Consider the following 25,097-nt stretch of genomic DNA (forward strand, 5'->3'; position numbering starts at 1 on the left):
CAGAGGAGAGCATTCACTGGCCTGCCTGTCTGAACCCCATGGCAGAGTCTGGTCCATCTCTTCCGGTTGGGCTGGGCTGTCCGAGGGCTGATGGGAATCCTGGCACCTTCCAGATGTTCTGAGCCCTGATGGGAACTGACCCTTTGGGAAGCCCCAGATTACCCGCCCCTCATCCAGACAGAGCAATGGGGTGATGTGCAGTAAGGGAGCCACACAGGGTCCCAGGGATGCGTTTCTCCCACAGCCCCACCTACGTAGCCTTTTCTCCCAGGGAGCCCGCAACCAGGATCCCGCCTCCTGGCTTACCGTATTCCCCTCCAAGGCCAGCTTCTTTCCCCCTTAAAGAGCACCTCGGCTAGGTGGGTTCGGATTGCAAATAGGCTTTAATGCACAGAATAACTGCTCTTCCCCTTTCCAAACTCCAGACCGAAAGTCCGGGTGATGCATTCTCTTCCTCCCCCGTTCTTCCGATTGTCTCCTGTTGAGCTCAGGCCAGGCTGGGCTCTTGACTCTTCCTCCTGGAACAGTGTTTCTCCGCCTTGGCCACTTTAAGACCTGTGGACTTCAACTCCCAGAATTCCCCAGCCAGCAAGGCTGGCTGGGGAATTCTGGGAGTTGAAGTCCACAGGTCTTAAAGTGGCCAAGGCGGAGAAACACTGTCCTGGATGGAAGGCCCGGGCAGAGCCCCAGGCTGAGCTGTGGACCAACTCCCTGGTCTGTCTGGCCTCCTTCGAGGGCGAAGGGGCTCCGGGTGGAGGCGCGAGTCCTCAGCAGTTAAGGCACATGGGCGGCGACGCAGCCGGACAAAGGTTCTTTGGGTCGCTGGTGTGGGTCTTCCGGGCTGTGTGGCCGTGTTCTTTGGGTCCCCCTTCTCCCCTTTCCACTGCCGGGGACTTGGCTCTTCAGTCGATCAGGAACTTCTTCTCGCTGTCGGAGCCTGGTGCCTGGGTGCCCGGGCAGAAGTCGGAGCGCAGCAGGCGCGAGAAGTAAATCAGGATCATGGCGTTCAGCAGCATCAGGTTGACCGTGAGGAAGGCCCCCTGGCCGCGCACCTCCACGTGGCGCACGAAGAACCAAGTCAGATACGCCTGGGGGGCCAGGCGGAAGAGGAAGTACGCCACCAGGTTGAGGTACTTGTTGACCGTGTAAAAGGTCTGGAAAGGCAGGTTCCCCAGGCGGACCATCATCCGCATGGTCAGGAAAATGTTGCTCACCTCCACGAACATGGAGAGCAGCCCTGCCGCCACAAAGCGGTTCAGGAAGACCCCGGAAAGTAAACCCGACACGGCCTGCGAGGGGAAGACCAAGCAGGGGGTCAGAAGCAGCCACCGTCCGGCACCGGAGAGGCGCAGAATCCTACGACCGCCTCTAAATCCGCCAGGCCTGACCCCTGCAAATCCCGGGGCCAGAGTCCCCTCGCCCCGTCCAGCCTTTGCTCGAACCCTTCCAGGAAAGGGAAGACCACCACCCCTTTGGGGCTCTCCTAACCTTCAGCCCAGATCGGCTTCCCTGCCATTCCGGCCCCCGGCTCCCAACGTGTCCTCTGGAGAGCGGAGGACACGCCTGCTCCGTCGCTGGCACATTTCAAGCTACTTCAGGCCCTCGAGAGCCTCTCTCGCATCTCGGGGGCTCTCATGGGGGCAGGAAGACAAACTCCCTGGGTCGGCCCCCCTCCGCTTTCCTACTCTGGCGTGCCTGATTCTGGATGCCGGCACTTGTGGGAGTGGGAGCATAAAAGGGGCGGGTGGTCTTTCAGCTCAGCCCGGGGGCCTCCCTTCTGCGATCGCAGCGATCTCGGGAGAAGCCAGGAGTGGCTGCAGAAACCCGTTTGGAGCCCCACCCCGCTTCTGGAAGCAAATGCCTGAGCAGAGCACCCTGTGCCCGCGAGCGTGGCCCGGCTGCCCCTTGCAGGCTTCCCACAGGGCGTGGATCGCTCTGCTGCCTGAGGCACCTCTTGCGTGCCGAAGGGTAGCGGGCGTCCCTGTTTACCAACTGCTCGGCCTAAGGCAGCAGGTCAGCCTCTATCCTGGGCCCCTGGGCCCTGCCCCACAGCACCCACTACTTGCCACGGCATGGTGGACCAGGTATTCCCAGGAGGCCCTGGACTGGTGGCAGACGATGATGTCGAGGGAGTCGTGGACGAAATAACCTAGAAGCAAGCAGAGGAGCAGCCCGCCCGGCCAGGAGGACGTGCCCACGTTTACACTTCAAGCTGGTCTCGAGCAGGGAAAAAAGCTCTCTTGTTGGAACGGGACAGAGAAAGCGGCAAAGGGTGGCGGGTCCTCAGCGCCTGGTACACTGCTTTTGAACACGGAGGTTCCAGCAGCCAAGGGCGAGCACATCCATCATGCGGCTTTTTTGAAGCGAGTTACGTGTTTGGAGAAAGACTTGGTCTAAGGCCTCGCCTGGCTACTCCCTCCCTCCACCTCCCCCCCCCCGGAAAAACGTCTCCGACAAGGGACCTTTGGGCCCGCAGGCGGGTGGCTGGGAAACAGCTCCAGAAGCGCCCTTTCCAGGCTAGGGAGTTTGTTTTTATTGAAAACCACGTTTCATAAAAACAGACTCCCTGGCCTAAAAAGGGCCCTTAATCTACCTACTTGAGGATTTACTTGTTGAATAATATACCGTGGCCTCCTCCCACAGAGCTTTTAAGCCACTGTTTTTTGACCCGGGCAACTTTGGATGGGTGGACTTCACCTCCCAGAATTCCCCAGCCAGCAAGCTGGCTGGGGAATTCTGGGAGTTGAAGTCCACCCATTGTAAAGTTGCCAAGGTTGAAAAACACTGTTTTAAGCTCTCAGTTGCCAGAAATTAAACCTGGGAACTTACACTCTTCCTCTGCCACGGAGCATCCCCCCGCCTTCATCACTCTGCCTCCTAAACCAAGATGCCCCCTAACCTTTCCCTGCCAGGAAGGTGCCCCCTTGGTGAACGGTAGCAACGTGGCGTCTGACTTGATCTGCAGAGCAGCTGTTTGCAGAGAAGCTGCAGATCCAATGGGTGCCCCCCCATCTCCTGTGTCTCGGGAATTGAGGGAAGCCCCATTAAACCAGGAACGTGTTTCCTCACCTTCCCCTTCAGGGTTTCTCTGTGTGTATTTGGGTGTGTGTGTGTCACGACGCCTTGACTCTCACAACTGCCTGGACAAGTCCATTAGGTTTTCGTGGCAATGTTTTTCAGAAATGATTTGCCCTTCCTTTCCTCCTGGGCTCAGAGAGAGGGCCGGGCCCTAAATCACCCAGCTGGCTTCGTGCCCGAGGCAGGACTAGAACTCAGGTCTCCTATATTGTAGCTCAGAGCCTTTAACTCCAAACCTGGAAAGCTGGAAGCCCTCGCCAGAAAGATGTTTGTCTCACCCCGTCTTCAGCTGCAGCCCCCGGGCACACCTGCCCGTGTAGCTGAACCCTGGGAGAAAAGGAAGCGGCTTCTCCCCTTCCTGTGCAACTTTCCGCAGGCGCCGGATGTGGTCAGGCCTGATCCGGCTGTGCTAAAGAGCCCCAGGCAGCTCGGCCCAAAGGGGGCAAAATGCCCAGCGATTTGCATCACTCCCCGCTGCAACTTCTAAGCGACTGAAAATAGGGAAGCGCAGAGCTGGCGGAGGAATCGGGGAGTTGCCATCCCCGCATATCTGGAGGGTACTGGGCCGAGGAAGGCACGCAAACAAAGGTATTTAATGCGGCCATTGTGTGCTCCTGAACAGGAGCGCTGCCAGAGCTGAAACAACATTTTCCGGCGCAGCAGCGGGGGCCTTTTGTAGCACGGCCCACCCAGCGTCTCGACGCGCTTTAAAGGCCGCGCTAGAGGTCTACGGTGTGACCCGCGTGGCCCACAGTCCCCTTCACCCGATGCCCCAAGCGGGGATGCCCGACAGCTCTGGCAAGAGACTTTCGGTCCTCTTGGGTCCCAAACACCCCGGCCGAGGGTTTCAAAAGGGCACGCTCTCCTGGGCTGGCTGGCTGTTTCCATGAAATGCAAAAGCCCCAGGTGCCCAGGAGATGGGCCCCCGAGCCCTTGGCCAGCCCCCCGCCCCGCCAGCTCCCTCCGGGGCAAATGGCAAAGGCTGCCCCCCCCCGCCCAATGTTCCCCTTACCTGAGGAGAAGCACAGCAGCAGGTGAGCCGAAGGGGAGGAGGTCTGGACCAGGTCATCCAAGGCCCCCGGCAGCTGCCACATCCTAGGGGGAGAATCACCGCCATGTCAGCAGGGAGGGGTGGGAAGCGCTTGGCCGGCACGTAATTGGGGGGGGGGAGAAGAAATGAAGCCCGGTGGGGGCCCTAACCTCTTCCCGGGTGTTTCACAGCCCCCCACCCCAAACCTGGCAGCTGGTCCGACAGCTCGGTATCGCCCAAAGCAGCGGCTGGGAGCAAAGAGGCGGCTCGAGAAAGCGAGCCCTGCTGGGAGGTGCGCTGCGAGCCCCCCAGCCACCAGCACGTCCAAAGGGCCCCTTCCGCGGATCCCGCCCGATGGGCTTTCCGGGAAAGCGGCGCCCCGCTTCGAAGTCCCCGGCCAGGCGGCGGCGGCGGCGGCGGCGGCGGCGGTCGTTGCTCGGGCGCGTTCCCGGGCCGGGGGGGCGGCGGCGGCGGCTGGCCGCGGGTGGAGGGCTCCCCGCCCGCCCGGCGGCCCCGGCCGCTCACCCGACGACGGCCCAGAGGCCGGCCACGACGGAGTGCGCGAAGGAGACGAGCAGGTTCCTCCAGCGCCAGGTGCGCGTGGCGTCGCGGCGGACGTGGGCAGGCAGCGGGCAGCGGCCCAGCGCCCAGCGGAGGGCGGCGAAGGCCAGCGCCGAGCCCGCCACCAGCCCGGCCGAGCGCAGCCACGGGGCCATCGCCGCCGTCTGCCGGCCCGCCCGCCGGTCGGTCGGTCGGTCGGTCGCCGGGCCACGTGCGCTCCCGCGGGGAGGGCCGCCGCCCCGCCCCGCCCCGCCCCGCCCCCGGGGACTCCCTTCGCCGGGGGGCCGGGCCGGGCCGGGGCGGGGAGGGAGGGAGCTCTCCGGGGGGCGGCGATGGCCGTGCGCGCCTCCCTCGGGGCGCCGACCAAGCGCCGGCGCCCGCCTTTCCCTCCCGCCGGGCAGCCCTCGGGCACAGCGGAGCGCCGCCCGGGTGCCCACGGCCAGGCAGGGCTCGCCCACCGGCACCTCGGCAGCACCGCCTGGGCGCTCCTGGACGGCGGGCGAGGTCGGGGGGCGCGGAGGGGCGGGGGCTGCCACAGGTCGGCCAGCTGCGGCTGGGAGCGCTGGGACCCGGCGGGGAACTGAGCCAGGCGAAGCTGGCTGGCTTTCTTCGCAGAGCTGCTAGGGCAGTAGATCCGGGGAAGGCCGGGAGGCGTCGTTTATCCTCCGCCCCCCCCCCGAGAAGGCCTCCGCCGGAGCCTCGCAGGAGGCTCTCCTCTGGGCGGCCCGAGAGCGCGTATTCGTGGCTCCGGTGCGAGGGAGGAGGCCGCAGGCTGCTCGGCGCCCGGGTCGGAGACCGGAGGAGGCCTCCGGAGGCGCTTCTGGTCTGCGGGTGCACCAAGCCGGGAAGGGCCAATAAGTGGGGGGGGAGGCTTGAGCAATGACGGGACGGGACGGCCGGGAGAAAGGCCAGTGGGAAAAAGAAAAGCCCAAGTACGGGATGGGGAGACCCAGCTCGGCAGCGCCGCCTGTGAAAGGGGCCTGGGTACCCTGGTTGATCCTGCGCGAACCACGAGCCAGCAGGGTGACGCAGCTGCCAACAGAGCCAATGCCATCTTAGGGGGCGTTAATGGGAGCGCAGAGTCCAGGCCACGGGAAGCAGTGGTCCCCTTCCAGTCTGCCCTGCTCAGACCCCACTTGGGGTCCTGGGTCCGGTTCTGGGCCTCCAGTTCGAACAGGACAGCAACACGCTGGAGCCAGTTCAGAGGAGGACGGCGACCGAGACGGAGAGCGGTCGGGAGACCGAGGCCTATGAGGCACGATTAGAGGGCCCGGGTACGTTCAGCCATCAGAAGGGAAGCCTGAGGGGGCGACACGATAGCAGCCTTCAGACCTCCGAAGGGTGTCACGCAGAAGAGGGGGTGGGCTTATTCTCTGTTGCCCCAGAGGGCAGGAGGGTCCGCGGGTGAACGGAGGGTCCGGCTAGATATCAGAAGGTGCCTCTCTCAGCCGGCGGAACAGGCTGCCACGTGAAATGGGGAGCACCCGAATGAAGTATTTTCCAGGAGAGAGTTAGGTCCCCCCGCCCCCCACAAAAGGCCTTGGACTCAGCAACAAGCAGAATCATGTTCTCTTCCACAGGCAGCTGGGCTCCAAAGACGTGAGAGCGAAGGGGTGCCTGCGCAAAGGGGGACGAAAACGAGACAAAGACATTGCCAAGGGCCGAACGGCAGGCTGTCTACTCACCGTATGCTGCGCAGAGAGAAACCCACAAACTGGCGCCTCTTGTCCAGAGCCGGGTTTTGGCTCGTGCTGTGCCGAACAGAAACAAGAGTCTGGAGGCGGGTCAGCCTCAAGGGGAGAAGGGTTGGAGACAAGCTTTGAAAATGCCAAGCCCTTCGATTCGGCCTTGTTTTCCGCTGCCACCCGAAAGGGGAGGTGGGCCGCCCTAAATCCAGCTGGCCCTCGGGGACAGCCTCTCCACCCCAGCCTGGACGGACGAGTTCGGCCAGCAGCTTCTTCCTCTGATTGTGTAACTTCCTTTGGCCTGGCCTGAGATCTCACCGCTAATTTGGTCTGTACCTTTTTCCCATCGGTGCTCACAGAAACACAAAGAACAGAAGCGCGAGGGAGAGTTTTCTTCCCTCTTATTCTTGCAATCCGAAGGCAATCCCCATATTTCGAGACCCATGGCGATGGGGGAGACTAAGAGGTACCATTTTAGCACACGGTGAGTCACGGCCGCGTCCTTCCCCCCCGCACAGACGTTCTCTGGATCTTGTCTCATTCCCCTGTGTTGTGTCACATGCCCTTGGTCCCCCAAAAGACCACTCTTAGGCAGTATCATCTCAGGGCCAAAAGATGTGAGGGAGCGACACTGCACCCCTGGGGCCACCAAGGTTAGCCCCAGGCAATTTGCAAAGTGAAGCAACAGCTCAGAGAAATCTCTCAAGCTTTGAGGCTAGTTGCACAAGAGTTTACTACTTTTCACATTCTTTGAATCTGAATCCAGCTGTACTTAAGTCATCTCCTTTTGCCTTCACCCTAAAACGGGACAGCAGCCCGCAAGGGACCACCCCAGTTCTTGGCTATCCTAATGTTACTCTTACAGCCACTGCACAGATAGTTTTCATGCAAACTTATCAGGCCAAGCACTTATCTCAAAGGCTTTGAAAAAATTAAAAAGGGCAATTTATTTAAGGGAATCCATGGAACTGGGGTAATTCCAGAACCTATGGCCCATTGTGTTATGACTACAGCCAGCGTGTAACCAATCAACCAGCATTCTGTGATATTGGAATGATTAGAAAATGGGAACTTACACATCAAAAACTGCTGCCAAATCACGTAAATACATCACTTAAGTTATGTATCTCAGTTAAATATATGCACCATTTTGTAATTTTAGAACAGTGAAAGGTTTACATTACAACAGAAATGGCACTTGATACTGTTTTTATTTTATTTCTGCTTTTATACTGGTAAGCCAAATATTTCTAACAAATTGATACTTAAGATACATAACTTAAGGTATATAATTTACTAGGCTCTCATTTTACAGAAGCTGTTTACCACCCTGATGCTTTTATAAAATTTAAACTGGCAAAAAAAAGTTATAATACAGGCTTGCAAAAAATCAGATTCTAGAAGAGAAGCTCCATTATTTTGGGAAAACAGATGAAATTCCTTAGTTATACATTAAAATCTGGCCATATGTAGATCTCATGTTGGCGATACTCTTGTCAGATGTCATGGTCCTGTTTTTAAGGGAACTAAAAAGTTATGGCTTTATCACCAACTGTTAATTATCCCTCCTTCACCTAAGGTGGGAGAGAAGAATTCTCCTGTGGTTCAACTGCAATTTGAGTTCCTTGGACTTCCACAGGTCATCAGAAGAACCAGGAGGGTCTATTTTCCACTGGGTATGTGTGTTTTTTTTTACCATAATAAAACATTGGTGATTGTGTCTGTGTTCAGAGGAAATGACACGCCCACTTTCCCAAACTGATTTATATGAGCATTTTAATTTGCCAGGTTGTCAGGAGCCCTGTCCAAAAGCAAGACATTGTGAGTTTCCTGCAACAATGTCTGGGGGAGCAGTGGAGGGAAAGCCAGCAAGCCACTGAGAGTTCCTGGAGGAAGCCTGGGCGAGAACCGCTGCATCTCCGCCCCCCGACCCGGTGCCTTCTAGACCTGCTGGGAGCTGCAAATCCTATGCATCTGGAGAACAGCAGGCCTGGAAAGGCTGTGGTGAATCAATTAAAATCCAGCTTCCTGGCTCTTCTGCCCACACAGACTCCCTCTGGCGCCTCCTCGAGCCAGCTCCGGGCACCTGGAGGGTGCCACGTCAGGGAAGGCAGATGAATCCCGAAGCAATTTTTTCTTTCTTTCTTTCTTTCTGAGACCTTTTATGCTCCTCTTTGGGCAATCTTTCCTATGCTACCTGCCCGGCCTCTGGCTGTCCTCCCAGCCAGCTTTCCCCTCCTTTGTTTAGCTCAGGAGACCCTTAGCCAGGTGAGAGGAGACCCCTGCTCTGCTCTTTCCCCGGGGACGGCCCGGCTGCTGAGGGCCTCGGCTTGCACGCCTCCCTGCCCAGGGAAAGCCACCTGCTGCATTATCTTCACGGATCTTGGGAAACTCAGAGCCTCCCTTTCTTGAAGCAGCAGCCTGCGCAACGTCTGCCTGGGAACGGAGGTTCCTTTCCTCCGGTAGACAGATCAGCTCCCCGCAACTTGTTGCCCTCTAGATGCGCAGGCGCCCCTGGATTCTCGGCTAGCTTTCCAAAGCAGCCGGACCCTCGTTTCATGCTAATGCGGCGGCGCTCGGTCAGATTGCAGCCGTCATGGCTGAAGCCTCTGGTCTAACCGTCATTTTAAGCTGGCTCTTGTACAGTGCTGCCCAGATACGGACGCCGGGGTTCCCTCTGGGGACCAACACCGGTCTCATTGCTTTTTAGGCCGAAGCGGCCGTGCGTCTCGGACGCTGCCGGCAGGTTCAGCAACGCGGAAGGAGCGCTGCATTTTTGCCTTGGGGGAGCTGCCCGAAGGCTCAGCCTGCTGGGCCAAGGCCGGCACCCGGCGGAGCTCTTCCGCAGGCCTCGGCTGCCCAATGAAGGTGCCTGCCAAAGGCCAATGCTTGCGCCGTCCCTCCCCGCCCGAGTAGGTGGGACAGCCTACTGTCTCAAAGGGCAGGATCCGCCCCTGCAGTGGGCGGGGTGGGCTGGATGACCTCGAAGGCCTCTGGGCCTCGCCGAGGCGTCAGAAGTGCTCCGGGGACCATCATCCACCCTCATCTCATCCGCGGCAGGGGTCGTGGCTGGAAGGGAGCACCCACAAAACGTGCAGACCAGCCTAGAGCCCGGGAGCCCCGCCCCTTCGGGCCTGCTGGCTGGGGACGATGGGAGCTGCAGTCCCGAGCCGCGGGAGAGACCCTTCTCCGCGCGCCGCGCCCACCCTGCAACGCCGTGGAAGGAAGAACGGGGACTAGCGGGTTGGCTTTCAAATCCCATCATCCCCGGCCAACGCGCCGCAGCCGAGGGAGGGCCGCGGGCTCCCGAGGCTGCTGGTTGAAAGCGCTGAGGTCCGGCTGCAGCCTTTTGTCTCGGGGGGGGCGGGGCAGGACCGCGGTGGTGGTTGTCCTCGCTTCGCGCTCGTCGGGCGGCGCGAGACGGCGCGGCGCGGCCCCCGCCGGCCCCCGTAGGCAGCCTTGCCCGGAAGCGTCGCCATGGTAACGCGAGGCCCGCCGGCCGCGGCCTAGTCGGCGGCGCCCGATGGAGAAATACGAGCGGATCCGGGTGGTCGGGCGGGGAGCGTTCGGGTGAGGAAGCGGTCGCCGTGGCGACGGGGGCGGGCCCTCCCCAGCCAATGGGAGCCTCCCGGCTCCGCGAAGTCGTTCACCGGCGCTCACGGGGGGCGGTGGCCGCGATGGGCTCTGGACGCCTCTGCGCGGAAGGGGAGGCGGCCCGGGCTGGGCTCCGCGCGGGACGACCGCGCCCATTGTCCCCAGCGGCAAGGCCCCCAAGCCAGCAGCCTTCACCCGCCCCCCGAGGCCCTTCGTCTCCCGTGATGGGCTTTGTAGTCCCCGCCGGGGCCGCCGAATCGGCCCAGGGCTTCGGGCCGCGGGCCCTCGTGGGTCGGGGCCGCCGTCAGCATCGGAGCCGTGCAAACGGGGAGGCGCCGCAGGGGAGGGCCCCCTTGGCCCCCTTCCCCTAGGGAAACTGAGGCTCGGGGGGGGCACGCCGCGCTCGGGGGTGCGCTCGGGGGCGGCCGCGCCGGCGCCCCCCCCCGCACTTGACGCCCCGGGCCCCCGCAGGATCGTGCACCTCTGCTTGCGCCGGCTGGACCAGAAGCTGGTCATCCTGAAGCAGATCCCGGTGGAGCAGATGACCAAGGACGAGCGGCTGGCGGCCCAGAACGAGTGCCAGGTGCTGAAGCTGCTGCACCACCCGCACGTCATCGAGTACTACGAGAACTTCCTGGAGGACAAGGCCCTGATGATCGCCATGGAGTACGCGCCAGGTGAGGCTGGCGGGCACAGGATGGGAGGCCAACAGGAAAGCCGGGGCAGCGGCTAGGCTGCGAAGGTGAAAAGTAGTCCAGGAGAAGGCGGCGGCAAACTGGCCGAGGAGACTGCCCGGCCATGGTCCCGGCCCCACCGGGAGTCGAGCTCCACTCTGTCTGAATTTCGTTGGCCCGGATGAGAGGACGAACCCGTTGCGTAAAGGAGCTTTCTGGGAGTCCAGCGCTTCTTACTGCTTATTCTCCAGCCCTGTTCCGGTTCAGAGCTGAGCGGCTTGAGTTTATTGGTCAGAATGACAGCCTTGACCGCAAGGATGAGGAACCCTATAAAGGGGAGAAAATGGAGGGCAGATGGAAGTGAGCTAGAAACCGAAATCTCTGCCTTTGATGGGACCCAGTTTGTAAGCATACAGGAGCCTGCTGTGCACTGTGCCAGGTTATTTGTGCATTCCTCTTATTACAGCGCTCTTTCATTGGGCAACCAGAAACTCAGAATTTCAAGCCATGAACCTTGTTCTGATCCTGCCAGGAATAACTTCTTAAGTGAAGATCCTGGGATTGAACCCGGGACCTTCTGCAGGTCAGATCAGGGCTCTGCCACTGAACGCTGCCCTTTCCAAATTTTGAAGGAAGGCTGCCTTGCCTTCCTGCTGGGCGGAAATCGAACTCAGGCCCGGCCTGCAGGTGAGACATTCCTCCTGCTCAAGTTCCCTCTCTTTCTCTCCTGTTCCCTTGAAATAAAGGTTTCCCTTGGTGGCTTCAGGCTGGCCTTGCAGGGCTGGAGATATGCCCCCCAGCCTCTGCCCCTGGTTCAGAAGCAGGAGCGGCTGGCCACATTCCCTCTCCTGGCCAGAAGGCCAGAGGCTCCTGGTTTCTTAGGCTGCGGTGGTCTCTTCCTCTGGGGCTGGGGGTCTGCATTCTCCTCCCAAGAAGGGGAAACCCATCCTCCCCCACTCCTCCTAGATTCCTGCCAAGGGCCTAAGAGAACACAAGCCCATTCCAGCCATGTGGCTGACCCGTTTCTCCAACCTTGACCACCTTCACAGCCCCCCAGGAAGGATTGGAGAAGATCCTCTCGCCACTTCCAGTCCAGTCGTGAGCTGAATGGCCAGACTCTGACGCTCTCTGAGGCATCTTCCTGTTCCTCATTGGAAGGGTTCCTGCTCTTGGACTTGGGTTCAGTCTCTGGCGACCTCTCTGGCTTGAACTGAGAAAGAGCTGGGGGGTCATGGCTGGCTGGCTGGGTGGATGGGTGCATAGCACCAATATGACAACATCCCCCAGAGGGAGGGGCAGAAATTTGGGCCAAAGCTTTGTTTCCAGCCCCCCTGTTTGCCCCAGGCACTCAATAGTGGGGCATTAGGGACAGCAGCCACCGCCACCACTCTTCGAGACCCCACCCCTCTGGGGTCGTGCAGGCTGGGTTTGATTGCAGAGGGGCAACTCATGGTCTGGACTGAAGCCAGTCTGGCTGAGCTTCCACCATTAATCAGCGCGAGGCCTCCTCCCTCATTCCCCACGATTGATTCTCCACCCATAGGAGAGGGAGGTTAGATGCCTTAAAGGGGCTGGGACAGACTTGCGGAGGAGCAGTCTGTGGAGGGCTTGCGGTCTTGTGGAGTCAGCGTTACCTCTGGGTTGGGGCGCTGGTCTCCAGATGCTGCTACTAGCAGGGGAAGGGTCTCCGCCTCCTGTTTGCCAGCTCCCCAAGGGCATCTCTTGGCCTCACACCAGTATGGCCTGTGGCCTGACCCAGCAGGCTGTGCTTACCTTCTTCCATTCACCAGCCTCAATGAGAGGCCTCTGATTTCTCCCTGCCTCCCTCCCAGTGACCCTACCTAGGATCTCTCGGGAGGAAGTGCCTGTGATACTTGCCTGAGAGAAGCGTGATAGTGTGGTGGGGAGACGAGGGGGGAAATCTGTATGGGCTCCAGGAAGCAGCCTCTGCCCTCCATGGAGCAAGGAAGCCCTGCCCACCTTAGGTGCAATCCTCCTCTCCAGCCCCAGGCTCCCAAAGAGCCTCCGCTGGGGCTGGAGGGGCAAGGGGCGGCAAGAGATGGGCTGCTTCCTGGCAACACCTGGGCTGCCGGGGGGGGGGGGCTGGAATGCCAGGCAGAAGGGGCAGGTCTTCAGCTGGAGCCAGTTGGGCCCTGCTCTGCAAAGGGCAGTCCTCCTGCCCTGGTTACAGAAGCAAGTGTGGGGAGTGTCAGATTTCAGAGCAGGGAGGGGGGAGGCACTCCCTTCAACATGCAGCCCCACTGGTGGTTTGAAACAAAAGCATGTTTTGTGTTTGCGTGTGCAGTCCCAAGGAGAAGATACCACAGACCACCTTTGCTTGGAAGCAGAACTGCAGAACAGGTTCAGCTTGTTCTGCTCTGGCCTTTCCTTTTTTCCTTTTCTTTTTTTGAATACTGAGGCTAGGTTAACCCTGTGTGGGTGTTTGCCAAATTCCTCCAGAGGTGGGTTTTGATGATTCTCAGGCCCTGGAAGCTTTCCCCTTCTCCTTGGCCAAGGGGCCTGGAATCTGAGGGATTTTATTTTTGCTGCCCCCTTGCCTGGAGCTGCTCTGAGCTCTGCCTTGCTGTTCTGAGCAGGCACATGGTTCTGATTTCAAAACCATGGAATGTGTACGCCTTCCCACCTCCCCATCCCTGGTTCTTCTCCCAAAACAAGGGACTGGCTCTAGGTTGAGGAGGGGAATCTGGCAGGCAGCTTTGCGGTCTCCCCAACCCTCTCCTGTTCCTCCTGAGGTACGGCTGACTCTCGCTGGAAACAGAAAGCTGTCCTAACTCTTGGGCCACTGTGGCAGGGCTTTTGTGCTTGTTGGCGTGGTATCCGTGCCTGCTGGGCAGGCCGTGTGGGAGCCAGCCTACTCTGGGGGTCATCCAAGGGACCCCAGTGAGACTTCTGTGCTGCAGGACTTTCTGGAATTCTGGTCCTTCGGTGCAACTCTCTCTGGGTGTGGTGGCAGCACTTGACAGCAAACCATGCTTTCCTGCCTGGAAAGTTCTCGTAACCTTCTTAGTCACTTAACCAGAGGCTGTCCCCACCTGGCTGAGGGCTCCTCGGCCACTCGACTCTGATTCTGTGGGCAACGGCTGCCAAAGAACATGGCGGTCCAGTTGTTCTTTGTGTGTTCTGCTCATAAGCGCAGCTACCAAAGGTGTTGGCAGGAAATGGTCCCAAGAGTCAAAATGACAGTGCAGTCGAAGCTCCCCCTGCAATCCATCCCGGCAGCTACTGGAGAGGCAGAAGCCTTGTAGCAACACAAGCATGGCTTGCAGTGGGGAGCAGATGCTCTGGGAGCCCCAGGCTCTGGCGGCACCATGCCTAAGGGTGCTTCCCTCTTCCTCTCCTGCCCAGGGGGGACACTGGCAGAATTCATCCATAAACGAGGCAATTCCCTGCTGGATGAGGAGACCATCCTGCACTTCTTTGCGCAGATCCTGCTGGCGCTGCACCATGTCCATGCCAAGCAGATCCTGCACCGGGACCTCAAGACCCAGAACATCCTCTTGGACAAACACCACACAGTGGTCAAGATTGGTGACTTTGGCATCTCCAAGATCCTCAGCAGCAAGAGCAAAGCCTATACTGTGAGTGCCCTGCGGGGCTCCCCTCTGGTGCTTCCTGGGCAGAGGGAGCAGCGTCAGCCTCTGCAGCTGGCAGAGTCAGTGTTGCCATGCCTTGGACAGGGGTGGCTGCCGAGCCAGGGCTGAGCCCAGGAGAGGGGCAGGAAGGGGGGCTGCCCTGGGGGGGGGACGTCTGAGGTGACCTCTTGCCACGCGCTTAGCTCTCTGGAGTTCTGCATGTGGCTCTTGGGCAGAGCTGAGCCAGGGTAGGGGACCTTCTGCTTTCCCCTTTCTTCTGCCTTTCCAAATTTGCTGACGGGCATTCATTCAGGTGCCTCTTTCCCCAGGTGGTGGGCACCCCTTGCTACATCTCTCCGGAGCTGTGTGAAGGCAAGCCTTACAACCAGAAGAGTGACATCTGGGCCCTGGGCTGCGTCCTGTATGAGCTGGCCAGTTTGAAGAGGGCCTTCGAGGCAGCAGTAAGTGACTGGGTCAGGCTGGCCTGGCCTCTGGGTTGGAACTGGCATCCTTGTGGTATTCTCTCTGCTGCAGCGGGCAGCTGGGATGTTTGGATGTCCAGCATGCACAGCCTCTGAACCCATGGGCAGCGGCCACTGGGAGAAGTGGCTACTTGTTTTGTGAAGCTCTGTCCTTAGTCAGATATCCACAGTAGGATTCTGTAGCCAGTGTGGCCTGAGGAGGTAGGAGGGAGCAAAGGACCTGTTTTACGCAGAGTAGTTTCCTAGGTAAGAGGGGCACAGCGTGGGGAAATCCTGGAGGTCTCCCACTCCCAGTCAGAGCAGGCAGCACCGAAGGAGGCAAACGCATGCAGCAGGGGACGTGGGAGGGATTGTAAAGGGGGGCCAACTTGCCCAGTTCCTGGATCTTGGGCTCTTAGCTATCTCATTGTTTCCTATTAGACGAGCAGGAGATAACGTACGCATTTAGAAAATCAATGTTTTTCTAACCTGTTGTCTAAAGTTAGTTCACAATAAATTACCTACTTTGTAATGGAGCTCCTCGGTAGCATGCTTCACACAGCTCCATTTGCTAACTTCAGCAGTCCTCGGGAGGTGAGTTGGGGGTCAATATGATTAGCTGTGGGCATATTCCTAGCTTGCTTTCCATGTTTTTGGCATATTGTACTGGCCTGGGTTACGGGCTGAAGTTGCTTTGGGATAAGGGAACTGTCTTTCTTCTTGACAGAAGACCCCAAGTGGCAATTCCTATATCTGCAGTGCCAGGCAGGGTGATCCTTTCGAATGAACTTGCTTAAATTTTTAGGGGAGGCAGGGAGGGGGCCATCCCACGGCATCCTTCTACGCCATAGAACTTGTGGTGTGCCGATCTGGAGGGACCCAAGGCCAAGGGTGGCGGCAGCTGTGTCCTTCACTGGGAAAGGGCCACTGAGTTTCCCTCCACCCTCCAGGGGCAGTTTGGCATCCTGCTGCGCCCACAGTTCTCTGATCGTGCCCCCTCATCTCCCACAGAACCTGCCCGCCTTAGTTCTGAAGATCATGAGCGGCACCTTTGCCCCCATCTCGGACCGCTACAGCCCTGAGCTGCGCCAGCTGATCCTCAGCCTGCTCAACCTGGACCCATCGAAACGGCCCCAGCTCAACGAGATCATGGCGGAAGCCATCTGCGTCCGCCCCTTGCTGAACCTTTATACCGACGTGGGCAGCGTCCGGATGAGAAGGCGAGTTGGGCAACCCTGCGGTGCCCCCGCTCCCTCTCCCTGGCTCCCCCCCCACCTGACTGGAGGTTCTCCTCCTGCTCTTGGCAGGCCTGAGAAGCCGTGGACAGCAGTGCCTCCAGCGACCCATGGCAGAGCTAGAGGTGGGGCTGTCGCTACCAGAGCGAGGGGTAAGGCTGGACAAATTGGGGGGGCTCCCTTTCTCTCCCCAAAGGGCTGCCTGGGATTCTCCACCCCAGGAATGGCAGATTTACAGGTCCTGACTTAGGACACCATGCTGGGGTGGGGGGGAGCTGATGAGCATAGTGTCTTTCTCCTGCTTCTTTGGCAGGTGACCCGGCCAGCGCACGCGTGGCCCCGCCAGAACCCTGCTAACAGGGCTTTCTCTTGGACATAGGCTGTCGCGCTGGTTCCGCCAGGCCTGGCCTCCCGTCAGCCTCGTCCTCCATCTACACCTGGGGATGTGGGATCACTACCCCCCTCCGCCTCCCCATGCTGAACACGGAGGTGGTGCAGGTATCCACGGGCCGGACGCAGAAGGCGGGCGTGACCAAGTCTGGGCGGCTGGTCATGTGGGAGGTGAGAGGCCTGTTGCTTCTGCCCGGGGCAGGGAAACCCCTCTCTGCTTGCAGTCGAGCCGAGGGAGGGAGGGAGGAAGCTTCAGTTTTCTTTTAAAGCCTTGGGCCCATTGGAGACACGTCAACAGCCAGTGTGGGAGAGGTGGTTGGCAGCTCCAAGTGTGGTCAAGAGGGGGCCTTTAGGATCCGTGAGAGAGGCGGGTATCAGCAGGGTTGGCATTGCAGAGGTAGAGGAGTTACACCAAAGAAGAAAGAGAAGCCCCCCCCCCCAGCCAATTAGAACTGAATATGTGGAATAACCACGAGCTGTTCGCGGATGGGGGGGAGGGGAGAAGGAATGAAGCATCGTCAACCTGTATGAGAACTGTCGGAGGAGGAGGAGAAGGAGGAGGAGGAGGAGGAGGACACCTGCTGCCCCATTTTGGGCAGGTCCTCCTGGTATAAACAAGAAAGCCAGCAGAGGTGCTGGGGCTCACACAAGCCTCCCAGGGCACCTTCAGACTGCAGGACCTTCTCTTTTCTTCCATGCAGTCTGGAGCAGGTGGGAGCCGGGGCCAAGTCTCAGCCACAAATAGAAAAATAAGCGGAAGATCTGTGGGGCAGGCTGTCACTGTGAAGGATCTCTGCACATGCCTGTGAGCACGCTTCTTCCAGTTGCTCCGCTGTTGTTCCTTAAGCCTGGACCCTGAACCTCTCTTGGCTCTGCCTAACCTGGTCCTGCTGTGGCTGCTTTTTCTCCCTCCACAGCCACCCCCCTTTGGCACGCCTGGGGGGCCCTCACTCCCAGGAGCCACTGAGCAACTGCAGCCCCAGTTTGTGTGCCGCTTCCTGGAGGGCCAGTCTGGGGTGACCATCAAGCACGTTGCCTGCGGAGATCTGTTCACTGCCTGCTTGACAGGTAGGAGAAGGGGAGGGAGGCAGGGGCTGGCAAGGGAACCCTTGCACAGTCCTGAGAGGTAGGCCGCAGATGCGTTAGTGGGTCTGCACAGCGGTGGGGCCCAGATGTTTTTTCCACCGGACACCTGCAAGGCTTGCAATGGGCTGGAAGGGAAAAAGATTCCATTTTTCACTGTTGCAAGGTGGTTTTCCTTCCTCTTCACCAACATTTTTCAGGCAGAAGCAGCATTGTCCCATTAGGGTGTTTGCTTCTTTCAAAATCAGGGTTTTCAGATGAAGGAAAAGGCCCAGAGTCCACAGCAGAGCACCTCCTTGCTGGCAGAAGGCCTTTGGTCCTACCTGGCAGGTCAGTCAGGCTAAAGAGAGACCTGCTGGAAATGCCTGCTGTGGTCCATGTGAGCCGCAGAATGGGGTGGCTTCATGATGTGAGCGGCTGGCAGCAGCCTGTGGGGGTTCCTGAGATTTGGAGGGAGGCTGAAACTGCCTCTTCCTGGAACTTTCAAATAAACACAGAACAAACTTTCAGCAGAGAGTAGGGGTTGTCAGCCCCGCTAGGAAGACCAGACCAGGCAATCAACTCTACAGGAAGACTAAAACCACTTTTATTGAGATTGGCTGCAATGGCAGAATCTTGCACTTCTGATTGTGCCGTACCTCCTTCCTCTTCTTATAATCCAGTGAATCAGGTGTTCGCCTGAGCCCTTTCTGAATACTAATCTGTTTCTCAGGGTTTAAAAAACATTCCAGCCCCTTTTGCCTTGGTTCCTGCATATCTCCGCCCAGGTCATCTTCCTTACTCTCCGTTCCGGGTTGGTCCTCTTCCGGGCCTTTGGGGTCCAGCAGACGTATGCCCCCTGGTGCTTCCAGGCTGGCCTGCTCATGGATCTCACCGCTGCTCTCACTGGCTCTAGAGAAGTCAGCCAGGTGCAAGCCTAGGGCTGGGGAGCTGGAGCTGGAGGGCTGGGCTGGGCTGGGCTGGGCTGGGCTGGGCTGGGCTGGGCTGGGCTGGGCTGGGCTGGGCTGGGCTGGGCTGGGGGGATGTGTCAGTGGATCTCCTCCTTGTCCCCACAGATCGAGGGATCGTCCTGACCTTTGGCAGCGGAAGCAGCGGCTGCTTAGGACATGGAACATTCATGGACGTGAGCCAGGTTGGTTCTGCCCTGGCTCAAGCTTCTGGATACTGGGCATTCCTGGGGAAGGGTGTGGGGTGGGCTCAGGGCTGCTGGCGAAGCCTCATGTTCCCATTTTATCCACCCCCTGCCCCCCATCTGTAAAATGAGGAAACCACACAGCAGAAGCCTGTCCACAGGGTTGCTGAGATGCTCCAGGAGGCTGAAGAGGAAAAGACAGCTCAGCTTCCTGGTGGCTGCGTGGACACATCCTTCTAGCTTTCTTGGAAGCAGGAGAAAGAGGGATTATCGCTAGCTTTCTCTGGATCTCTGAGAGCTGGAGGTGCCACCGGCCCTCATCAGGGTGCCTGCCTTGAGCGAGTGCCCTGTTCCAAGGAGCACCCTGTTTGGAGTGTTTCAGGAAGACAGGCCCCGTGGCCGTCAGGGGAAGGATGGGGAGAGGGCCGGGGAGCCTCTCAGGTGGGCTGGGAGAAACGTCTGGGTGTGGCTTTCTTACGGGCTTCCTTGAGGTGTAACAAAGATCAGCGGGGAGGGGAGTGCGTTCGGATTCAGCCTGGAGGATGAGTCCTGGGATCCCCAGCCATGGGTGAAGGTCCTGATCTGCCCCTTTGCTGGAAAGTTAAGCCAGCCCCAGTGTGTCCAAAAGGGAAGCCACTTGGGAGCCTCCCAGCATCCCCTGCCTTGATTCACGTGGTGGAAGAAAGCGGCACTGGAGGGTTAACAGCCTCCATGCAGTTGCCAACCTCCAGATTCCTCCTCCTTCTGCCTGGAGACAACCTCACCTGCAGCTTCAGTGGAGGAGTTCACATTTCACTCGGGTGTAGATGGTGCGGGAGGGAACAGCAGCTGGAGGGGGAGTGCTGTTGGCTTATGCTCTTCTGACACGCTCTTTGCAGCCCAAGATTGTGGAGGCCCTGCTGGGATATGAGATTACACAAGCAGCCTGTGGCGCATCGCACGTCCTGGCCATGTCCAGCGAAGGGGAAGTCTTCACTTGGGGCAGGGGGGACAACGGTGAGCACTGGGGCTTCAAAGCACCAAGGATCTCTGGGCGGCTGCTCCCCTGCCTCTTCCCTGTTCAGAGTCCCCCTGAGGCTCACCCATGGGGAGGTGGTAGGAGCTTCCTCCAACCAGCCCCCTTTCTTTCCTCCTGCCTCCTAGGGCGCCTGGGGCTGGGGACCCAGGAGAGTCACAGCTCCCCGCAGCTGGTGCCACTTCCCTCCGGCTACGAAGCACAGAAGGTCTTGTGTGGCATTGATGCCTCCATGCTCCTGACATCCAAGAACCAGATTCTTGCCTGTGGCAGCAACAGGTAGGGCAAGTGTCACAGCACCACCCCACCGCCTGTCTTCCAGGAGAGGCAAGGACCATCTTGGGACTCAGTTTGGACTCCAGAGGCTCAGAAAGCCCCCTTGATTGGGGGCCCAGCCGTTGGCAGAGCTTGAATTGGCAACTGAGAGCCTGGCAGTTCTCCTGGCAGCTGAGAGCCAAGCAGGCCACAGAGGGTCCAAGGTTGAGATGGCAGCTTGGCCCTTACTCTTTCCTCCCACCAGGTATAACAAGCTGGGGCAGGACAGGATTGTGCCCCAAGGGGAACCCCTCACTGCCGCTGACCAGGTAGAGGAAGTGCTAGTCTTCAGTCCTGTCTGCTCAGCCCCCTTGAGCGAAGAAGCCATTGTGGGGGCTGACATTGGAACAGCCCATTCGGCAGCCATCACCGGTGAGCATCAGCATTAGGGAGGCCTCGGGCAGCGGTTCCGATGAATGAGCCAAAAAGGCCTTTCAGGACTCTTAGGAAAATCAGAGCATCTGCTCTGATCTGCTGTGATTCAGAAGCCCGTATGATGAACTTAAATACTAAGCAGAGATATGATGGGGTAACTGCCACAAGCCCCCCCGCCTCCCAGGAAAGCATGTGGGGTGCCAGAAACAATTACAAGGATTTGCCATCAGTTAGCACTTTTGGCTGATTAATCTGCCTTTTGACTGATTAATTAATTCACGTTGGCCTTTTAGCTGAAAGCAGAGTGACAACGAGTCATTGCAGTTCAGTCCAGACAAATCTGCATCACGGCTGACCTTTTACATGCACACTTCTCAGATAACGAAATACAGTGGGGCAAAAAAGTATTTAGTCAGCCCCCAATTGTGCAAGTTCTCCCACTTAAAAAGATGAGAGAGGCCTGTCATTTTCATCATAGGTATACCTCAACTATGAGAGACAAAATGAGAAAAAAAATCCAGAAAATCACATTGTCTGATTTTTAAAGAATTTATTTGCAAATCATGGTGGAAAATAAGTATTTGGTCACCTACAAACAAGCAAGATGTCTGGCTCTCACAGACCTGTAACTGCTTCTTTAAGAGGCTCCTCTGTCCCCCACTCGTTACCTGTAGTAATGGCACCTGTTTGACCTTGTTATCAGTATAAAAGACCCCTGTCCACAACCTCAAACAGTCCCACTCCAAACTCCACTATGGCCAAGACCAAAGAGCTGTCGAAGGACACCAGAAAGAAAAATGTAGACCTGCACCAGGCTGGGAAGACTGAATCTGCAATAGGCAAGCAGCTTGGTGTGAAGAAATCAACTGTGGGAGCAATAATTAGAAAATGGAAGACATACAAGACCACTGATAATCTCCCTCGATCTGGGGCTCCACGCAAGATCTCACCCCGTGGGGTCAAAATGATCACAAGAACGGTGAGCAAAAATCCCAGAACCACACGGGGGGACCTAGTGAATGACCTGCAGAGAGCTGGGACCAAAGTAACAAAGGCTACCATCAGTAACACACTACGCCGCCAGGGACTCAAATCCTGCAGTGCCAGACGTGTCCCCCTGCTTAAGCCGGTACATGTCTGGGCCTGTCTGAAGTTTGCTAGAGAGCATTTGGATGATCCAGAAGAGGATTGGGAGAATGTCATATGGTCAGATGAAACCAAAGTAGAATGTTTTGGTCTAAACTCAACTCGTTGTGTTTGGAGGAGAGAGAATGCTGAGTTGCATCCAAAGAACACCATACCTACTGTGAAGCATGGGGGTGGAAACATCATGCTTTGGGCTGTTTTTCTGCAAAGGGACCAGGACGACTGATCCGTGTAAAGGAAAGAATGAATGGGGCCATGTATCGTGAGATGTTGAGTGAACACCTCCTTCCATCAGCAAGGGCATTGAAGATGAAACATGGCTGGGTCTTTCAGCATGACAATGATCCCAAACACCCCGCCCAGGCAACAAAGGAGTGGCTTCGTAAGAAGCATTTCAAGGTCCTGGAGTGGCCTAGCCAGTCTCCAGATCTCAACCCCATGGAAAACCTTTGGAGGGAGTGGAAAGTCCGTGTTGCCCAGCGACAATCCCAAAACATCACTGCTCTACAGGAGATCTGCATGGAGGAATGGGCCAAAATACCAGCAACAGTGTGTGAAAACCTTGTGAAGACTTACAAAAACGTTTGACCTCTGTCATTGCCAACAAAGGATATATAACAAAGTATTGAGATGAACTTTTGATATTGACCAAATACTTATTTTCCACCATGATTTGCAAATAAATTCTTTAAAAATCAGACAATGTGATTTTCTGGATTTTTTTCCCCATTTTGTCTCTCATAGTTGAGGTATACCTATGATGAAAATTACAGGCCTCTCTCATCTTTTTAAGTGGGAGAACTTGCACAATTGGTGGCTGACTAAATACTTTTTTGCCCCACTGTAAGTGTTGGAAAAGTTACTTTTATTTATATTTTTAAAGGGACTATTCATTACAGGTAGTCCTTGTTTAATGACAACTCGTTCAGCAACTGTTCAGAGTTTCAACAGTGCTAAACAAGATGGACTTACAACCAGTCCTCGAAGTTCTGACCCCACGGTCATGTGATCGCGATCTGGATGCTTGGCAACCGACTTGCACTTATGGTAGTTGCAGCATCCCATGGTCACATGATTGCCATTTGCCACCTTCCCATAAGCAAAATCAGTGGGGAAGCCGGCAGGGAAGGTCGCAAGTCACTCTGGTAAGTCGCTTGTGCTCTCCCACTCCCGGGGAGCCTGAGCCGCACCTCGCTGGCCACCCACAGACCCTCCCACGCAGCAGGAACCACTTACCTGCCGGCTGTCCTGTTTGCAAGCCACCTGAGACTCACTTAACGACCTGCGCTCCTTGCTTAACAACAGCAGTAGGGAGTGCTGGGACTACCGTTGCTAAGCGATGTGGTCACGTGACATCATGTTTTACGACCACATCACTTAACGACGGAGATTCCGTTCCCAATTACATTTGTTAACCAAGGATGGCTGGAATGAAAGTTGTCTTTCCCCAATCCCTGCACAGCGACACGTCAGCAGCAGAATAACTTCTGAAAGGAAACCAGGGTGCTGGTCCTTGGCAGCCTTGGCAGTCAGTCTCTTGGCCAGCATTAGCAGGGTGAGCACTTGCTCAGCCTCAGGGTACAGCTGTGGGAGCCAGGAGGCAAGGATGGCCCCAAAGGGGGCGTACCCCACAGCACGGTGGGCTTTTCTGCCTTTTCCATCGACAGCCACCGGTCAGTGTTACACCGTTGGGAGCAACCAGCATGGCCAGCTTGGCCCCATCTCCTGTCGTGCCAGCCGTGCCCCGTACCTGGTGGAAGGGCTCCAGACCATCAGAGTCACCATGGTGGGATGTGGCGATGCCTTCACCCTGGTTGTGGGAGCAGGTGAGTTGCGGCGTGGGACTCGGAGCCCCGTGCCCTTTGGCCACTGCTTGGGGGCCGCCGGGTCACCTTGCTGCCTTGGCCTTCCCAGATGGCGAGGTCTACACCTGGGGGAAGAGCGCCAGGGGGCGCCTGGGCAGGAAGGAGGAGGAGACAAGAAGCCCACGGCCCGTGCAGCTGGAAGAGGGCTCCCCCAGCCTGGTTGTCTCGGTCTCGTGCTGCCACGGCAGTACCCTGCTAACTGTCAAGCGTGAGTAGCTGGGTTGTGGGTACAGGCTGCCAAGGGAGAACTGGGCACTGGCCGCCAGCTGCCAGGCAGCGTGAGACACAACAGTGGCGCCTCCACCTTTGCCTGTCACCGTCCTTCCCCCGTGAGGGGCTGGCGGGCAGAGGCGGGCAGGCGGGAGGCCGCAAAGGGGTTTGACCCCCAACAACATCTGCGGATGCTGAGGTGGGTGTCCTAGGGATGTGCCGGGCCCCCTTGGCTTTGGAACCTCAGAAACCTGAAGCCTCGCAGCAGTGGACGGCAGGAGCTGCGTTCACATGCGCACTCAAAGGATTAACCACAGCATTCCTCCAGCAGACAAAGCCGTGGCCTTTTTGCAGACTCAGGCCCTGGGTGCTGGAATTGCTGAGTTTGAGGCAGAGGCGTGCTCCCTGCCCTTTGGGGGCCCCATGCCTCTGCAAAAGAAGCCCCAAAGAAAGCAAGCTTTTTCTTGCAACCCCTGTTTTTTTCCTGGGCTGAAGCAAGCTGGCTCTGTCCGCAGCAGAGTGGCTTTTTGATTGCAGCGGCCCCTTTTTCACCTCGGTTCTCGTCTCGTCTCAGGAGCATCTCCTGGCAGGTCCCGTGGGACGTGCTCCTCAACAAGGGTTCAGCCGCAGCACCTTTTCCCCAGACTTCTTGGGGCTGCATTTGGGGTGGCAGGGAGACAAGGGGTCCAAGCAGCCTGAGAATCCCACCTGAAGCAGAGCACATCTGGGGCAGGGAGGCCAGCAGAAAACCAGGTCCTGGGGTATTTTCTGAAGTTCCTCTGCACTGCCCTGAGGACAGGAAATCCTGAAATAGCTTCGCTCCTAAATGTGGCCCCAAGGAAAGCGCGAATCAGCCAGCCGGCATCTGTGCCTCCACTCCAACAACCAGAGGAGGAGCTGGCAATGAATGGATGGCTGGAGAGGAAGCCAGGAGATGAAAAGGAAGAGGCTGAGTTTGTAGGTTTCAGCCCGGAGACAAAGCGCCTCTTTATGAGATCCCCCAAGTCTTCACCCGCTACTGTGCCTTTGCCAGCCTTGCTTCCAGCTGCCCCCACCGGATGCTGTGGGAGGGAGGGAGGGAGGGAGGGAGGGCCCGGTGGCCAAACCACCCTTCCCCCTCTTCCCTTGCCAGGCAGGCTGTCAGGCCGGGTGATTTCTGGTCTCAATGTGTCTTTTATGTTTCAGCTGCAGTGGAAGAATCCAGCCCACAGTGAGGGGAATGGACTGGGATGCAAACAGAAGGAAGGACACCAGGGTCCCTTCCCCTTGCAGAGAGCCCTGACCCACCTCATCTTGGAGGCTGCGGCAAACCTGGCCCATGGACTGGGAGGGAGCCCAGCACCCACTGATGCAGGCATCTGCAGGATTGCCCGCCTTCCTTCCTTCCTTCCTTCCTTCCTTCCTTCCTTCCTTCCTTCCTTCCTTCCTTCCTTCCTTCCTTCCTTCCTTCCTTCCTTCCTTCCTTCCTTCCTTCCTCCTTCCTCCTTCCTCCTTCCTCCTTCCTGTCTGAAGCTTCTGGGAGGGAGAATGGCTGCTTTGGCATCCACACCCCCACAGACAGCGTGTCCAAGGCAGAGCAGCATCTCCTGCAGAAGGCACGGCTCTTCTCTGGAGAGTGACTTTGGAGGTAGGGAAGTCGCGGGGCCAGGCTGATG

At 58.0% G+C, this 25,097-nt stretch overlaps 2 protein-coding genes across 7 annotated transcripts; one reads left to right on the forward strand and one right to left on the reverse strand.

Annotated features, from left to right (window-relative positions):
• Positions 1-603: 603 nt before the first annotated feature.
• TLCD1 (TLC domain containing 1) lies at positions 604-4,890 on the reverse strand. The gene is made up of 4 exons (XM_088138690.1): positions 4,634-4,890; positions 4,091-4,173; positions 2,067-2,149; positions 604-1,289 (listed from the first exon to the last, which is right to left on the reverse strand). The coding sequence occupies exons 1-4, from the start codon at positions 4,822-4,824 to the stop codon at positions 903-905; spliced, it is 744 nt and encodes a 247-aa protein (XP_087994816.1). The 5' UTR covers positions 4,825-4,890; the 3' UTR covers positions 604-902.
• NEK8 (NIMA related kinase 8) lies at positions 3,518-24,913 on the forward strand. 6 transcript variants are annotated; one of them, XM_088138688.1, is made up of 18 exons: positions 3,518-3,666; positions 6,250-6,838; positions 7,934-8,030; positions 8,143-9,924; positions 10,420-10,625; positions 13,989-14,221; positions 14,545-14,676; positions 15,688-15,896; positions 15,984-16,063; positions 16,291-16,472; positions 17,219-17,369; positions 18,440-18,516; positions 19,395-19,512; positions 19,660-19,810; positions 20,052-20,218; positions 23,035-23,193; positions 23,282-23,440; positions 24,628-24,913. In XM_088138688.1, exons 4-18 carry the CDS (start codon positions 9,878-9,880, stop codon positions 24,654-24,656), a joined length of 2,100 nt encoding a protein of 699 aa, XP_087994814.1. In that variant the 5' UTR covers positions 3,518-3,666; positions 6,250-6,838; positions 7,934-8,030; positions 8,143-9,877; the 3' UTR covers positions 24,657-24,913. The 6 variants fall into 6 exon arrangements, 5 of the variants coding, with proteins under 5 accessions (XP_087994814.1, XP_087994815.1, XP_025029588.1 ...); XM_088138689.1 differs by lacking the exon at positions 3,518-3,666 and adding an exon at positions 5,684-5,943; XM_025173820.2 differs by lacking the exons at positions 3,518-3,666; positions 6,250-6,838; positions 7,934-8,030; positions 8,143-9,924; positions 10,420-10,625 and adding an exon at positions 10,632-11,309.
• Positions 24,914-25,097: the final 184 nt, after the last annotated feature.

This window comes from Python bivittatus, unplaced genomic scaffold (assembly GCF_059951505.1).
Source record: "Python bivittatus isolate LINGU-HERP-01145 unplaced genomic scaffold, Pbiv_v1 ctg000240_np1212, whole genome shotgun sequence".
NCBI classification, from domain to species: domain Eukaryota; kingdom Metazoa; phylum Chordata; class Lepidosauria; order Squamata; family Pythonidae; genus Python; species Python bivittatus.